The following is a 16400-nucleotide window of genomic DNA, read 5'->3' on the forward strand; positions in this document are numbered from 1 at the left end:
ATCGATTGCACGAGTGCCGAGAATTTTGCGTAAGCAAGGGACCATATATTACTACTACAGTAAAACCCTGATATAAGCAAGGGAATGAGCTGATTGCCTAAATTGCTTATATCGAGGGATTGCTTATATCAAAATCACTATATAAGACCTACTAAAATATAGATATAGTATATAGAGATACAATTCTATAGCATTTTTAGTATAATTTATTAGTATAAAGACTGATAGTAAAATAGAGTAAAAGAATCTGTGTAATTATATATATTTTTGTTATTGTTAGGTAGTAGGGATAGGACTAAGTTAATATTCGAGAAATTTATGCGTGATTTTTTTTATTATAGTAAACTTTTTAATTGGTTAACTGGATCCACTATATCTTATTATAAGCAATTTTGTATGGTAGGCTGAGCAGAATAATGAAAGTTCCCTATATCGAGGTTTGTATGGGAAATAATCGAAGACAGCCTGGTAGATTGCTTATATCGGGGTTTTACTGTATTGGGTCCAGAGGATGCTTTGGCCGAATAGCCGAAGAATGTCCTCTTGTATGACACCAAGCTGGCGGAAGAAAGAGGAAGGATCATGTCTCGCATATAGTTTTATGAAACATTCTGCTGAGGTCTAAGAAAAGGCAAGGATACTATCCCACTGCCGCCCTTCATAGTCTCCACATCGCCCAGCATTACTATTCGTTCGGGTGAACAGTTGACGGCAAATTGAATCAAGGAATACACGCATTCTTGAGGTAAAAAGAAAAGAAAAATAAAAAGAAAATACCAAGGCAGGAGAAATATGTGGCATACGGCAAAAGTGTCAGAATACGTTCATTAAATAAAATCATTCAGAAAACGGGCTACGGTACTAACAAGCAGATCTCAGATGCGCGATATACTTCTTCAACAAAGAGCAGTCAAGAGTGGGAAATTTCAGACCTCCTGGGTAGTTGGCTAGCATTCTATCAGTGTTTGTGGTCTGATAGATGGGCATGTTAGCATATAACTCCCAACGAGTCTTACCATCATGCACCTTCTCCGCCAGCATAGGCTGCAGCGGCTGCAATGCCACAGGAGGGTTGGCAGCCAGCCGGTCAATCCATTCCATGTAAGGTAAAGCATGGATACGTGAATTAACTGCATCCCCTAACAGGTCCATTGTGGCATCCATGTCGATGGACATGTCACGGTTGGGAGGCACGATGTGGTAGGCCCGGCCAACCGCGTGTTCAGATGCAGCTATATGAAGAATGACCGAGTTAACGTAGTCAACCGGAACGAACTCCTTTCGCTGGTTAGGCAACATTGGGTAGCTTTTCATCTGCTCGCATGCTATCATCAAGCGGCTGAAAAAATCATCAGGGTTACACACGCCCGTCTGGCTATGGCCAGTAATAAACCCGGGCCGGTAGATAGAGATTGGGAACCCGCGATCCATCAAACGTCGAAGAAGCTGGTCGGCCACCCATTGGCTCTGCGCATAGCCGTGATCGTATGGGAGAGCCTCCAGGTGGGGGAGAAGGGAGTCATCCTCACCCACACTTGCTGTGCCAGTGAAGAAGCCAGTGGGTCCAAAGCAGGAGATACTTGACACGTAGTGAACTGCCTTACTTCGCCCTGTACAAGCGAACCGCACGACATTAATTGTTCCCAGTGTATTGGCAGGGCGATGCAGTGAGTATGGCTGCGTATAGTTAACGCGTGCACCAAGATGAAAGACTACACTAGCCCAGTTCGCCAGCTCGTTGAATCGAGCCTGTTCTAACCCCAGGTATTTATCCTCTAGCAAGCCCGGGAAAGCAAGAAGCTTATTCGTGAATTCATCCTTCCAAAGATTATATTTTTCGAGGGCAAGGCGCAGTCGCTGCATACCAGCAGCGGAATTAGGGGCTCGTACCAGACAACCAATTTGATGCACCGACGGCATGTGCAATAGGTCTGATAACAAGAACGCCCCAACAAAACCCGTGGCACCGGTGATAAAAATACGGCCTTCAATATCACGCTGCCAGTTCACGGGTGTGGTCATGGGAGCGGGCAAATCATCGGCCAGCTTTGTGTCAGCCAGCCAGACTTCTCTCTCATCACGCACTGTCTTGAGGTGACCGCCCTTGGCATGATCAATAATACTTGCCAGGGCTCCAACTGTAGAGTTGTCATACAGAGCCAAAAGGGATACTTCACAGCGAAATACTTGACGAATCTGGCTAATCAGAAGAGATGCTTGGAGAGAGGTACCTCCAAGCACGAAGAAATCATCGCTCTCCTTATATTCTGACTTTGGGGTTGCCAGGATAGTGGCCCATAGACTAGCCAAGACCGTTTGGGTGTCCTGACAGAGCGTATTGGGCAATTTCGGCACTGGTTTGAGCAGTGAGGTCGAACGTTGGCAGAAGAGTTGCTTCAAGCCCTTTCGATCCACCTTGGCATGACTGTTGAGCGGCATCTTCTCAATGAGCTGCAATTGGGGAATCATATATTCGGGCAAGATGTCCTGGAGAATTTTCAAGGCCTTAGAGATCTCAGGGGGATGAGCCGGATCCTTGGGGGTCGCGTAGGCTACCAGGACCGAGCCTGCACCCTGGTGCGGCGACTGAATGCCCATCGCTGCCACTTCAGCAAACAAACCAGTCTGGAGGAGACTGGTTTCAATCGCCTCAAGTTCAATTCGGAAGCCTCGAACTTTAATCTGATGGTCCACACGCCCTACATAGTCGATCTGACCATCGTCACGGCGACGAACAATGTCACCTGTGCGGTAGAATCTAGCTGCCTCCCCGGAAGGCATCATTATCGTGGGAAAGCTTTTGGCATTCTTTTCCGGCTCGTTTATATATCCAGGGGACACACCAGCCCCGCCGATCCAAAGCTCCCCTTCGTTAGCAGCGCAGCCTGACTCATCCGCGATGTATGCGATGGTATGGCCAATGGGCATGCCAATACTGACAGAGCCCATCTGGATATCCTTGGGTGTAACTCGGTGAGCCAGGCAGAAGATGCAGCACTCAGTCGGGCCATAAGCGTTAATCAGCATCTTTGGAGGTCCTTTGCGCAGAACTGTTTCGATAGCGCTCACATTGGCCGCCTCGCCTCCAATAAAACAAATACGTAACTTGGAAAATGCAGTCGGTAAAGTGGAAGCAGCAAGATTGAGCAACGCAGTGGTAGTAGCCATAACTGTGATCCCCAGGCGATCAATATGCTCTGCCAGCACAACGAGATCTAGCAAAACCATCTTCTTGAGTATAGCAATCCGAGCCCCACGCAATAAGGGGGCCCAGATATCAAAAAGAGAGACATCGAAACTGCTATTGTTGGCGTGAGCGACCACATCCTCTACTGCGAGTGGCTCGAAGGGGGCATGGAACACCACTTGTAAGATCGATCGAGCGGCTATTTGCACGGCCTTGGGCTCGCTAGTGGTTCCAGAGGTGTGTATTAAATGCGTGCGGTGGGAAAGGTCGGTTGTGACAGGAAATTCGTTTTCCTCGCACAAATCCGTGATGGTGAGAGGCAAATGTTTCTCTAGCACGATCTGCTGAAATTGGAGGTCTCGCCCTCGATTGGACTGGTCAACGAGAATGAACCGCGAGTTGAGTCGTTGTAATCGTTGGCCTATCTGCTGGTCCCTCATGGTTGGATCCATAGGGGCACAGCTACCCCCGGCGTAGATCACGGCCATTTGGGCAACCACATCGGCAACTCCATGTTGGACAACGATTCCTACCGCTTCTTCTTTGACGAAGCCTTCTTGGGATAGCTTTGCAGCCAAACGAACTGCCCACGCGTGCAGTTGACCATACGTGATGGATGACTCGTCATCCACAACAGCAATAGAAGAGGGGCTTTGCCGGACTTGCCGATAGAAAAGCTGCCCAAGTCCTAGGTTGCTAGCGACACACAGGCCATATTCATCCGCCCCGAGCGGTTCAGGAGAGGGGAGCAAATTAGAGAGCATCATGCCAAAAATAACTTAGTCCTTTCGCAAGCTTCTAGAGAGGTGCTCAGAGGATGTAGAATGTCTCAAGATGGGTACAAATAGCCGGACAGACCTAAGGTTTTCAGCGGTTCCTTCTAGGTAAATTATATGCAATAACGTATCTACACGTCTCATTCTGTATATTCGATGAGGGAATGTTGAACAAGGAATGTAGGTTGACCAAGATCGTCCAGGACCCACGTCGATCTCACATTCAGCAATAGCTGCATACACCGCTACTCAAGGGGTGATATGTAAGATATGAGAAGCTTGGGTTCCTCCGGACTTCTCCGTATCCCTGGCGTAGCTGCAAGACATTATTTTGGCCGATCCTCTTGTAAAAAAAGATAGACGACGCCACAAACTACTCCCCGGTCTCCCTTTCACTATACGACCACAGAGAATGTACGCAAGGTGCTGTGTCCACCGCTTGTTGTGGGCAATGTCTCCCGATAGGGCTTGGACATGGCAGCTGAATCCCAATGTCAGCCGCCTACTCTTCGCCACCGCTTTCCTAAGTGTGACATTCTTGGGCTTTATGGAATACGCGTACTGCAGCAATACGTAGAAGGGCAATAAGCGGTGTACATCTAGATAACCTTCAAGTACCCTTTATATCCAAAGACAATCGATGAAAGTGACCTTGCCTGTCTTCCTGAGTCTTTTGGCATTGATGTACACTACTCTTTGAACAACTGCGATCCACCCATGATGTCGAAGCTCTTCACTCCTTTGCAGGTTGGATTCTGCCAACTTAAGCACCGAGTCATTATGGCCCCGTTGACTCGCTTCCGCGCGGACGATAATAATGTCCCTCTTCCGATTGCCAAAGAGTACTATTCTCAGCGCGCCTCAGTTCCCGGGACGTTGATCATTGCCGAAGCCACCTACATTTCCCTAGCGGCAGGTGGGTACCCAAATGTGCCCGGGATCTGGTCCCCTGAACAGATAGCTCGGTGGAAGGAGATCACCGATGCGGTGCACGCTCAAGGCTCCTACATCTTTCTCCAGCTATGGGCCCTAGGTCGGGTGGGCGATGCAGATACACTCAAGCAGGATGGGTTCGACCTTATTTCTAGCAGCGCTGTACCTGTGGACGCGGGGGAGCCGGTCCCACGAGCAATGACTGAAGAGGAAATTAAGCAGTACATCGCCTTGTATGCCCAGGCGGCACGAAATGCAGTCATGGCTGGTTTTGATGGCGTCGAGCTTCACGGAGGGAACGGTTATCTGGTCGACCAGTTCACACAGGATACTTGTAACCGCCGGACCGATTCCTGGGGTGGAAGCATCCCGAACCGATCTCGCTTCGCAGTCGAGGTGACCAGGGCCATGGTTCAGGCTATCGGGAGTGAGCGGGTGGCAGTCAAGCTAACTCCATGGAACGACCAGCAAGGCATGAAAATGAAGGATATGGAGCAGCAGTTCCTGCACTTGATTACCAGCCTGAAGGAGCTGAAGCTGGCCTATCTTCATTTGACCAACCCTCGTGTTTCAGTCGATGAGGATGTCCCGCTGCAGGGCCCCCCTGACGGTCATCCGCTTGAGGACAATGCGGGCTTTGTGAAAGCCTGGGGTGAAACCAGCCCGGTGTTTCTGGGTGGAGGCTATACACCGCAATCGGCCAAACACACATTGGATGTCGACTACCCTTTAAACGAGATCGGGGCAGTCTTTGGACGACTATTCATCTCAAATCCTGATCTACCACTGCGTTTGAGGGATGGCCTTCCATTTACCCCCTATGACCGAGACAGCTTCTATACTCCACTGTCCCCAATTGGATATTCGGACTATCCCTTCAGCGACCAGGCAGTGGATCTAATCCCCGTTCGAGTGTAATTAGATCGGGAGTCCACGTGTGATCGATCTATTATGCTAGTGGTAGTTGGAACTATGGTGAAGTACGGTGCTCATTCATACGCAGTTCATCTGGGTATGTTCTTCTATAACTCTAGACTGCTGTATCCCATCCAGTGCAACTATTCTCAATGTGATCAGCCTATTTACATAATGTAAACCATATTGTAAACCCTCCTATACTCAGGGCGAAGGGTTAGGACTGCAATCTTTTGATCAAATCCACTTTGGTCGTAGCTTTCAAACTCTCAAACCAGCTACTCTTGTCTGTCACTAGCGCCAACCGGCCAACGGAATGTTTACGTTACAGTGTAACATCGATTAACCCAATGAGATCTTGAGTTTTCTTGGTTGTCATCTGAGTAAAGTTAAGTCTTGCACCATGCCCGGGTATGTAGGCTCTTTGGTATGTGGAATTTTCAGTGATGGGTCCAAATTACCGTCCCCTGAAGCCAAAATGGCTATTGGCGGTAAAGTATTCTGATTCTGCAGGGATAGCTTTATGAACTGCAAGGGAAATCGAAAATATCTTGATTAGAAGTGCTGACCCTTTTCACTAGTTCATGCAAGACGCCGATCATTTGAGAGTATCCCTTTTTGGAATAGAAGAGTGATATCCAGTATAGGACCCGGGAAAACACTCTCATCGCACATTTATAGAGAAGTAAGGGTCTTCGGATTTGTGCGAGGGTCTACCATTCGTTGGCAATCCATTGATACATTCAGCTACGATCTTTGCGAATGAGGTAGTCTGAAAATAACATCTGCTCCTTGCATCAAACTTTGATGCATTTGAGTGGTGCCGGCCACCCCAAAAAGCCCTGAAGGCCCTACGACCTATTCGTTCATTTTTATTTTATTTTATATTTTTTTCTTAACGTGACAAACCTCCGAGTTGTCATTTTGAGCAAAGGCAGGGCTCATAAAGATGGAATGAAAGCATAACTGGGTATCTTCTCAACATCTCTAACATTCTATTTCGTTATCGGAGATGGATCCCTGCCACGAGAAATCCGATTCACGAGGTTCGACCGCATTCTCGACGAACGTCACAAATAGCATCGGGGAACAAAACGAGCCGAGCGAAAATGATGGCAACGAGAGAGCTGAGGAAAGGACAGAACAACATCGACCGGCATTGAGGCTTGTTGCTATAATGTTCGGATTAAGCTTTGCTGTCTTCTGTATGGCGTTGGTATGACCATGGAAAACCATCCAAAGTCTTGAGGGATCAGGACCCTGTTAACACGGTTGATTTCTTTTCTTTCAGGACAACACGATTATGGCCACCGCAATTCCGAAGATCACCGATCAATTCCATTCTGCGCAGGACATTGGCTGGTATGGGAGTAGTTATCTCTTGACCAATTCCTGTTTAACCATTTCGTTCGGGAAGCTCTATACCTTGTACCCTGTTAAATGGATCTATCTCGTTGCCCTCGCGCTCTTTGAGATAGGATCATTGGTTTGCGGCTTCACCCCAAACTCGGTGGGCTTAATCATTGGGCGTGCGATCACCGGTTTGGGCTCCGCGGGATTGTTTTCGGGGGCAATAACTGTAATTTCTCAAAGCATGCCTCTGCAGCGAAGGCTGCTATGTATTTCCGTCATCATGTGCCTTTTTGGCGTTGCCGATGTAGCTGGTCCTCTGATTGGCGGTGTGTTCACTGATTATCTTACTTGGAGATGGTGCTTCTATATCAATCTTCCCTTTGGTGGACTGACGGCATTGGCCATCGTTTTCCTTCTCGAGGCACAACAGCCCGTTAAACAAGCAGGAGGGATCAAGTGTCTTCTATCGCATCTCGATCTGGTTGGTCTACTCTTCCTTTTTCCAGCTGTCATATGCCTTTTGCTGGTACTGTCGTGGGGGGGTGCAGATTATCCTTGGGATGACCGGCGCATCATCGGCCTGATTGTGGGATTTACCGCCTTGATTTTGGTATTTATTGTTGTCCAGTGGTGGAAACAGGACAAGGCTACAGTACCTCCTCGGTTGATCAAGAAACGGGATATCTGGGGCACCTCAATATTCAGCTTTTGTATAACTGGTGCAATGATGGCTTTTACTTACCATGTAAGTCATAATGTATCCACTTATTATTCCCTTGGTCATGGAACTTATTCCTGGATTTCCCGCAGCTTCCTATATGGTTTCAGAGTGTCAAGGGTGTTTCCGCGACAAAGTCTGGTCTGATGAGTATCCCTACAATTCTAGGGATGACAATTTGTTCTCTCCTTTCCGCCGTTTTGGTTGGTAAAATTGGGTTCTATACTCCATTCATGTATGCTGCCCCTGTTCTATCTGTCATCGGCGCTGGCCTACTTTCCACCTTGAAAGTCGATAGTGGGCCTGCGCAATGGATTGGCTACCAGATCCCTTTTGGAATTGGACTAGGGATAGGGCTATCGCAACCTATGGTCGTTGTTCAGGCTGTACTCGAGCCAGATGATATACCCCTTGCCATCGCAATCACCGCTTTTATGGAGTCGCTTGGGGGATCGGTTGCTATATCAGTGGCACAGAGTGTCTTCCGGAGCCAACTAGTGAAGAATATGGCCTTGGAAGCTCCCCAGGCCAACGCACATGGAAATATTACCACTGCAATGACCACACTTCGGGATACTGTGCCGCCAGAAATGCTGAGCGGGGTATTGAGAGCCTATAACTTAGCTATCACCCAGGCGTTGTATGTTGGAGTTGCTCTTTCGTCACTAGCAATCGTGGGGGCTTTGCCAATTCGGTGGACTTCAGTGAATGAGAAGAAGACGGAGGGCTGTCCATGATAGATTTGCTATTGACCCTGATGAATCAGGTGTCAGGTGCGCCTCGTCTTTGTAACTGAGATAACTGCCCACCTAGATATATAGTTTCAAAGAGCTTCTCCCTGTTCTTTCATCATCTCTCTTGGTCCATACAATGCCTACCATCATGCCTTGGCCTCCTTAAGTATCTGCCACTTGTGACAAATCCCCTGGAACAAATCTAGCCGCCTCCTAGGTCGGCCGACCTATCCACCTCAACGATAAGTTCGAAGCTATCCAAGCTCCTATACAACGGCGCCTTGAGTATCTATCCAGCAAGGTAATTGAGTGTCCTTCTGATCCACCTGACTAGCCTCTGTACTAGGCAAGTCCCTTCTAGTCTTTCTGCCTCCGTACGATCTGCAATTCAGCTTTTTGCATCATGTACAGTTCGTGGTTCATTGTATCGGACCCCTCCTACTACTAGTCCCGACGCGTATAGAGGGGTTCTACGACGGTCCGAATGTCGTATACTCTGGGACTTTCTCATTTCTCGGTCCATGATCATGGACCTCCGGTCTTCGGTAAGCAAGGCAAGTAGATCTTTTATAAGCGCCCATACCTTTTTACAAACTGGGTGTCTATTGTGTTGGGCATCATCTTGTCTTCATGAAGATGAAGTGTCTTCAATGATTGACTAGGAGTACTCTGTGTTTAACAGTCTTACATCTTCTGTATAAATTTAATATTAGTTTATTTTGTTTTGTGTAGAACCGCCCGGTGGGGTTCGAGCGAAGTGGGGACAAGAGCCACTTCAAAAAAAGGGTCGAAAAATTTAAGAACGTTCAGCATGTTCAAACAAACGCAGAATGATCACCATTTCTATCTCAGCCGCCCATCCTATTTCACTAATGGGTCAACCCTCAGGGGCTGAAGTTCGGTGGCCAGACCAAGCCTATAGGCAATCACGTGTCTCGTATAGATTTATATCACTATAGAAGCAGGCGCTTCAGTTGAGGAAGCTCAGAAGCTTATAAAGGCAGGATTTCCACTGTAGAGCCTATAGCTACTGCCTCAGTAGATATGGACGCTCCCGTAGAGAGCCAGTGCGTACGCCCTCCACCAAGGTGCTCTGGCTGTAATATTAGAGGGCACAAAATCAATCAGTGTTCCAATCGTCGGATTATTTAAGACATGTGGAATTCAGGAGGGGTAGAACGCTCGCTTTCCGAATATGTTATACGCTTATACCCAGCTTACTAAGTCGTCCTGATTTAGGGCCACTCTCCTAATCTATATTAATTTGGTGGAAGCCTTGATGAGGGTTTTTGTTATATCTACTCTACGTGACGAGTAATTGCTTCGGCGAGTCTCGCCACAGCGAATCCCTCCTGTTGTATGTATTTTTTTTTTCTCTTTTATTACTTTCATTCATGATAGAGAGGACTTTTTAGAATATTTAGAAGACCTTCGTTTTCAGATAGTGGTACGGAGTAGTTTTGCTATTCTTGCAGAGGTTCTCCATTGGTTTTTGCTACTACCACATGGGACAAATCCTCCAATTTGCCAACTTCGTAACTCATCGACAACTACTCCATATGGATTGTTCAGAAGCTTTTGTACTCTAGTCTAGCTCTATCATTCGGTTATACCTGTGTATGAAGTAAAGTCAATCGATCGACATATTATAGGGAGATGTACTCCGTAGAGTAGGCATAAAGAGAAACAGATATCAGAAAACAGAAGTATAAGAACGATAGAAAAGAAGCCCCGAAGCAAGCGAGGCATCAATAAAGATACAGGAAGACAAGATATGGACAAAGCTTTTGGGGACACCTATCACCACCTTGCAATCAGGAAATTCCACCATTGCTATCACGTATGTATGATATAATTTTGAAGTGAATATAGAAATACACCCAACACGCCCTTCGTCTCGTTTATCTGAGCAGATAAACTCGGATCAAGGTTCAACTCTAGTCCGGCAGTTTCAAGAACCACTTGCAACCGCCTCAGGTGGATGTCCATAGCTGTGTATCGCAACATGATGGTTGCGAGTTCCACATTATCGGACGAAAATGTGAGTTGAAAGACATTTTGAGATGTTTTTTCAGTATTGAAATCCTCCGGACATTCGAGCCTTTGATAGTTGCGCAGCAGGTTTTCGTATATCTCCAAGATGATCGATACCCCCATAAGCCCTAGCTTGAAGATCCCGTTATTCGTGATATAACCAGCTGTGTCGATGGAGGCATTAGCAGCAGGTACAGTTATCTCCAAAAGATCGCACAACGTGGAAACACATTGAAAAAGGCCGTCTACTGTATAGACGCATGCAGTAGATTCCCCGAGAATCATCCTCTTACGGTGCAGCGTAAACAACGCACATGAAATTTTCTCATATGTTTCCAACAATTTGTCCGATCGGTATAGCATCGGTCGCAAGTTGATATATTCTTGGGACCTGGGTGATTGGAAACTTCCAATTGATGCTGGGGAGTGTGCTGTGAATGAATTCACTGGAAGATCGGGTGGATATGGTTTTATGCCAAACGGACTCTGGCTAACATCATTGTCAACACAATGGGCAATATCTTCAGTGGTCTGGGTCACAAGTGATTGCGGAAGCGCCGGATATCTGTAGGAAGTGTGAGCAGCAGATAAGAGACCAGTATGTAGCCCATGCTATTAATACTTACTCCAGCAAGTCAGGGCGTTGCATATCACTAGGTCCAGTAGTATTCAGACTGCACTGTACCACGTTATATGTATACCCAGGTTGTGGAGCGAATGAGGAAGAAAAGTTGTTCCCGGCCTCTACCTGAATAGTCGAAGTCTGTGCCTCGCTTTGTTTAAAACCAGTACTAGATGTAGTTTGCCAACACTTCCTTTTGCTTTCAATTTGCCTCAAGTTTGCCGGTACCTCATCTTGGTCAAACGTCCAGCTTGTTGGAAACTCGACGCAACCCGTGAAGGCATTGGTCGCTGCGGCGGTATAGAGACAAGGGCTGCTCATCCCTCCGGCATTCTCCATATTCTAGTCAACGTGAGGTATGTGGTTTTTGCAACGGTAAAACTGAACAACTAATATAATTTCTATAGCCTCAGAGAATTTAGGGACTGCAACATGGTGGTTGATTATATTTTTGTGGACCTCTTGAAGCCTGACATGTCCAAGAGGGCACTGTCTCACAAATTTCATTCTAGAACTACACACGCAGCCTTCGGGCAGCAGCCAAGCCCTGTGCTTAGGTTGCTGACAACCAAAGAGCCTACTCATGACCACCCATGCATCAGGGACAGAAAGGCCACAAATAACCTTGGTTAGATATTTGATAGGAAAGAGGGAAGACGAACCACTCAGAAAAGAATCCCCTTAAGTGTAATGCCTGTCTCGGGACCTCGCAGATTCCGGATGTTTCGGAGTAGACGGTGACTGCTCCAGGACCTTTCTCTGGATTTAACAGTAGGTCCAAGCGAGTCGAGCTAATGAGGCTACTTAGAATATTCCTATGATACGGGGCTAGCGTTGAGAAACTTCCGAACGATCCAGAGACATTATCGGGGGCATTGCCACTCCAGGGACTTGTCATGAAACGCAGCCCATCTCCAAAGCCCAGATTTATGGACATGTTTCGGAGCCTCTTGCCGTGAATCCATCTTTGAGGTTTACACAGATCACGAAATGTCTGTTTGGATACGGCTGAGACAGTCAAATTCAGGTGGGAACTACAACCTGGGCACCATTCCAAGGACGGTTCCTTGCCCTATGCTCAACAGGACTATTATGGTACAATCTCCCAACATGCATGTAACCGATCAGTTAGACATCAGGGTGACACGGACACGAAGTGACTTGGGATGGAACCAAGCAGCCTTTCTAGACGACTGCCATGTTGGCAACACGCTCCACTCTTCTGTCAAGTGTCTAGATACAAAAACAAATATATGGCCATGAAAATCAGCAACCTCCACGCAATTATACAGTCCCAAAATGTTTAATAAATTTTGAATAAGCAGGATATGGGACGGGCCTACAACTTAGTCATGATGTCTTACAATCCTATCTTGACATGGCTAGAAAGGACAAGAAGCCAGCGCCAAGGCTCGTGATCTAACACATGTGTCCGAATACCAAACGACAGAACTCATGGAGATCTCTCTCTAGTAAAAGGTTGACGAATACGGTCATGCTCGGCTTTATATCATCCGATTATGAAGTGAAACAAGCAGTAATGACATTCATGCAGTCAATATACACGAACTAGCAACGCAGGATGTCCTTGATACGACCAATAGCCGTCTTCAAACTTTGCTCATCTTCACAAGCTGCAAAGACAATTCGATCTGGACGCACAATGATATACTTTGCGCGCACCTCCCTGCGAATCAGGAATGGTTCATAATAAGTAGGCTCGGGGCGGCCACGACAGAGCGGTGACCGGGCAAACTCTTCAGCGCTAGCGATCTGAAACAGGTTCCTGTCATTTTCAGCTCCGTGTTTAGTGATCTTTTCAATGACGAAGGGAACGTGGTCGGCAGCAAATTCGCCTCGTGATAGCTCCTCCACTGCCCGCAGAACCGTCCGAGTAAACGCTAGCTCCTCATCATTGCGCATATAAACGAATAGCCGGAAGATACTCGTTTGCTTACATCGGAAGATGACATCGTCTGTGAAAAATACTTTTCCGTTCATATCCTTGCAGAAGACTTGAGGTAGGTTCAGGCCTCCGTTGAGCTCCGGCAAAAAGGGCATGCCTTCAGAATGTACATACCGGATCAGCCCGTCCTTTCGTTGCCCCAACTGGAGGTGGCGCTTCCAGCTAGGAACTAACTGAACAAGCCAAAGATACCAGTCCCGTACAAGGATCTTGCCGAAGTGGGCTTCGCACACAAACTTCCCGTTCTCGATGGTCGAAGCCAGAGACTTCTCAAGTTGCTGCTTTCGTTCCTGATACCACGCAGCGAGGACTTGTTCGTGGAATCGGGGGGTGGTTGGATGATGGTGACATAGCAGAGCAAGTCGCCATGCTAGTGAAATGGCGTCGCGAAATCCGGACGCAATCCCTTGTCCTCCGACTGAGCAGATTAGCTCTGCCATGATATCGATTGGTAGGGAACCTACAAGGGGGAAATACATGCGCAGCATCGCCACAAAGGATGACACGACCCTTCGCCCAGATACTGCAGCTGCGTGCGGAAAAGGTAAATGGGCGCGATCGGATTACATGTATACAGTCCTCGGGGAATTGAACATCATGCGCGAGACTGTGACATGAGTAGGTGGCAAACCATGGGGCCTGGACTTGCTTACCCATATCGGCTTCCCTGATGTGTCACATAAGGGAAGACAATATTCTTTATTGATTCGGGTTTCGCCATCTCGTAGCCATCCTCTCCTGGACGAACGACAAATTCGAATCTCCACAGCCGGTCTGTTTGAAGACCGAATCGTCCGCATACCGCAGGACGATTAGGGTTGCAAAGGAAGCGGAATTCATAAGGAAAGAAAAGGTCGTATACTTCATCCGGAGTATATCCCAACGTCCACAAGGAAAACTCGGGGTGCGATTCAGGTGTGGGCAAGGTGATTTGCCAGTTTAGCGCTACCCAAGTTTCTTCATAAAATTCCCTATTCATAGTGTCAGTGATGGAATCTGCGGGAATAGCATATGCCACATACTCAGTAACCTTCTCCATATGCACACCTTTTGGTTCCAGGTACTGTTTCCGTGTGAACCCCGTCTTGCCATCCGCACCGACGAAAAATCGCGCGCGAATCCTTCGTTCAGTCCCTTGTGCATCTCGATACTTGCAGTAGGTCCACTGCTCATCTTCACACAATTCATAAACGGTTGATTCGGACTTCAGAGTGCTGAACGTGTTATCTGACATGGCCTTTCGCAAGTTCTTCTCGAGTATAGGTTGTTTGTGACAAAGAAAGCCGATATGGCCTGTTCCTCCGGCGGTCTGATCAGTCAGCGCATGTATCATTAACCTAAGTATAGTAGACTCACTGTGCTATAGTCTAAAGCGAGAAACGGCCGTCTCTCCAAAACTGGCTCTGTTCCGCTGATAAAGTTGAACCTGCCCATACCTATTTACCAGGTCAGCCCTGTACAAGTTTACAACCCAATCGTAAAAAGGAAAGGAAAGGAAATGGTACTGACAACTGCCGATTTCACTGAAAATTGAATCATATATCCCAGCCCCCTGGAGAAAGCGAATGCCGTCCTCGTCCAGAGCGATTCCACGCGGATCGGTGGTGATCTCAGCTTCTCGTTCTAACACCACATTTGGGACGGACATCTGACCCAAATAAGCCGATAGCATGGCCCCCGTTGGGCCACAGCCACAAATAACTACATCTGTTGTTTCCCAATCCTCCATCTCCATGGTCTAGTTTGCGAAATTTGTTGTGATGAGAGATTGCGACCGCACGGAAAGTAAGGAGGAGGAGCGGTTACACGTGATTTATAATGTCAACAATGACTCGGACCCCCACGGTAGACCCTTTCCTGTACCCCTGTCATTAACGTTATGATACTTGCATGGACACGTAGCAATCGCGGGAAGTTAGGGTTACCTCTACGGGATTGCATCTTGTCTGCAGAAACACAACGATTCCCATTTGGCCTGACGACACTTAACCAATCTCTGGACCAATGCAGTACTACTAGTAAATACAGGTTCAGAAAATCTCCCACGGAGAACCCATCGACCAGCCCCAAACAAGATAAAAACCATTCCATCCTGCCTTTTTCATATGCCCGATCTCTTTTTGGTCTAGCAACGCGGATAACATACATTCACAACCACAGACGATGGGATCGAGTGAATATACGCTGCGTAGTGAGAGGGTGACGGTTTGAAGAGTTGACGGAAATGTCAGGATGTTAGCAGACAAGAGTGTTAAGAGGTAAGGAAGTCTTTGCAATCCCACATGACTCAGAGACTGCATTGAATGGATGAGGGAATGAATGCCTAACCAGGTGGCCCACGGCGGCAGCCTTGGGTTTTACCACACTATGAATATTTTATACTCAACACAACAAACCGCTGGCATTACTACATTTTGCTCAACAAACAATATGGAGAAGGATATGGAGTCTCTTGTGCTTTATAGAGCCCGCCCAACCTATCTCAACCAAGTCAAGAGGGAAGAACTCGGCGCGCCAGGCCGGAGAGTTGGTCAATCCAGGATTTCATCACCCTCACTATCACTATAATACCTGTGGCTTATGCTGATTACTCTTCAAGCTATTCTCCTACAGTTGTGTCTTCTTCAATGGCCTCCTCTTACTTCCTTGGAGGCTTGTTGAGGCAAGCTGGGGGTCTGCTACTACTACTTCAAGCATTGATACTGGGCCCACAGAAAGTGATATCATGGCTAACCGATCATTGACGATCGCAACTGTCCTGGACCCTACTAGATTCATTGATCATGGTCGCAACAAGGCAATGCTTTTCACTTCGACTCCATTTATATAAATCTACAACATCCCTGTCTGTGATTCAATATATGCACCTGCAGGGTCTTGGCTGGAAGCCACTGAAGGAATCCACTGCGTTAATGAGAATCTCTGATGCCACATTGAGGGATATCCAGTATGTAGTGGATTCCTAGTAATTTTTCTAATATCTTCAACTTAGGCCACAAGACTCTTCGAGTCTGTTCCCTTGAATACACAAGGACCCCAGAGAACTTCTAGCATAAATCTAACTCAAGCTGAAAAATACTCCCAGACACGCAGGTTTATACTACAGAATAGTCAAGCGATCTCGACATATTATGATTTACGCAAGAGTCATGCAGCCCTTGC

The 16400-nt window shown here is 47.2% G+C and overlaps 5 protein-coding genes across 5 annotated transcripts; 2 read left to right on the forward strand and 3 right to left on the reverse strand.

The window, feature by feature from the left end:
* Nucleotides 1–355: 355 nt before the first annotated feature.
* F9C07_2174302 (uncharacterized protein) lies at nt 356–4179 on the reverse strand. The gene has a single exon (XM_041287511.2). The coding sequence runs from the start codon at nt 3952–3954 to the stop codon at nt 862–864; it is 3093 nt and encodes a 1030-aa protein (XP_041151253.2). The 5' UTR covers nt 3955–4179; the 3' UTR covers nt 356–861.
* Nucleotides 4180–4683: 504 nt separating this feature from the next.
* On the forward strand, nt 4684–5814 carry F9C07_2236951 (putative NADH-dependent flavin oxidoreductase; the record flags this gene model as incomplete). Its single annotated transcript, XM_041287518.1, has 1 exon — nt 4684–5814. The coding sequence occupies one exon, from the start codon at nt 4684–4686 to the stop codon at nt 5812–5814; it is 1131 nt and encodes a 376-aa protein (XP_041151252.1).
* A 251-nt stretch (nt 5815–6065) lies between these two features.
* On the forward strand, nt 6066–10022 carry F9C07_2287356 (putative MFS toxin efflux pump). Its single transcript, XM_041295342.2, has 3 exons — nt 6066–7027; nt 7103–7909; nt 7975–10022. The coding sequence occupies exons 1-3, from the start codon at nt 6824–6826 to the stop codon at nt 8617–8619; spliced, it is 1656 nt and encodes a 551-aa protein (XP_041151251.1). The 5' UTR covers nt 6066–6823; the 3' UTR covers nt 8620–10022.
* A 430-nt stretch (nt 10023–10452) lies between these two features.
* On the reverse strand, nt 10453–11611 carry F9C07_2236953 (uncharacterized protein; the record flags this gene model as incomplete). The annotated part of the gene is made up of 2 exons (XM_071510003.1): nt 10453–11215; nt 11277–11611. The coding sequence occupies 2 exons, from the start codon at nt 11609–11611 to the stop codon at nt 10453–10455; spliced, it is 1098 nt and encodes a 365-aa protein (XP_071367359.1).
* A 914-nt stretch (nt 11612–12525) lies between these two features.
* On the reverse strand, nt 12526–15120 carry F9C07_1937364 (uncharacterized protein). The gene is made up of 6 exons (XM_041295333.2): nt 14748–15120; nt 14595–14674; nt 14261–14547; nt 13892–14209; nt 13703–13845; nt 12526–13656 (listed from the first exon to the last, which is right to left on the reverse strand). The coding sequence occupies exons 1-6, from the start codon at nt 14971–14973 to the stop codon at nt 12842–12844; spliced, it is 1869 nt and encodes a 622-aa protein (XP_041151250.2). The 5' UTR covers nt 14974–15120; the 3' UTR covers nt 12526–12841.
* Between the last annotated feature and the right edge of the window lie 1280 nt (nt 15121–16400).

This window comes from Aspergillus flavus, chromosome 8 (genome assembly GCF_009017415.1).
Source record: "Aspergillus flavus chromosome 8, complete sequence".
Lineage (NCBI taxonomy): Eukaryota > Fungi > Ascomycota > Eurotiomycetes > Eurotiales > Aspergillaceae > Aspergillus > Aspergillus flavus.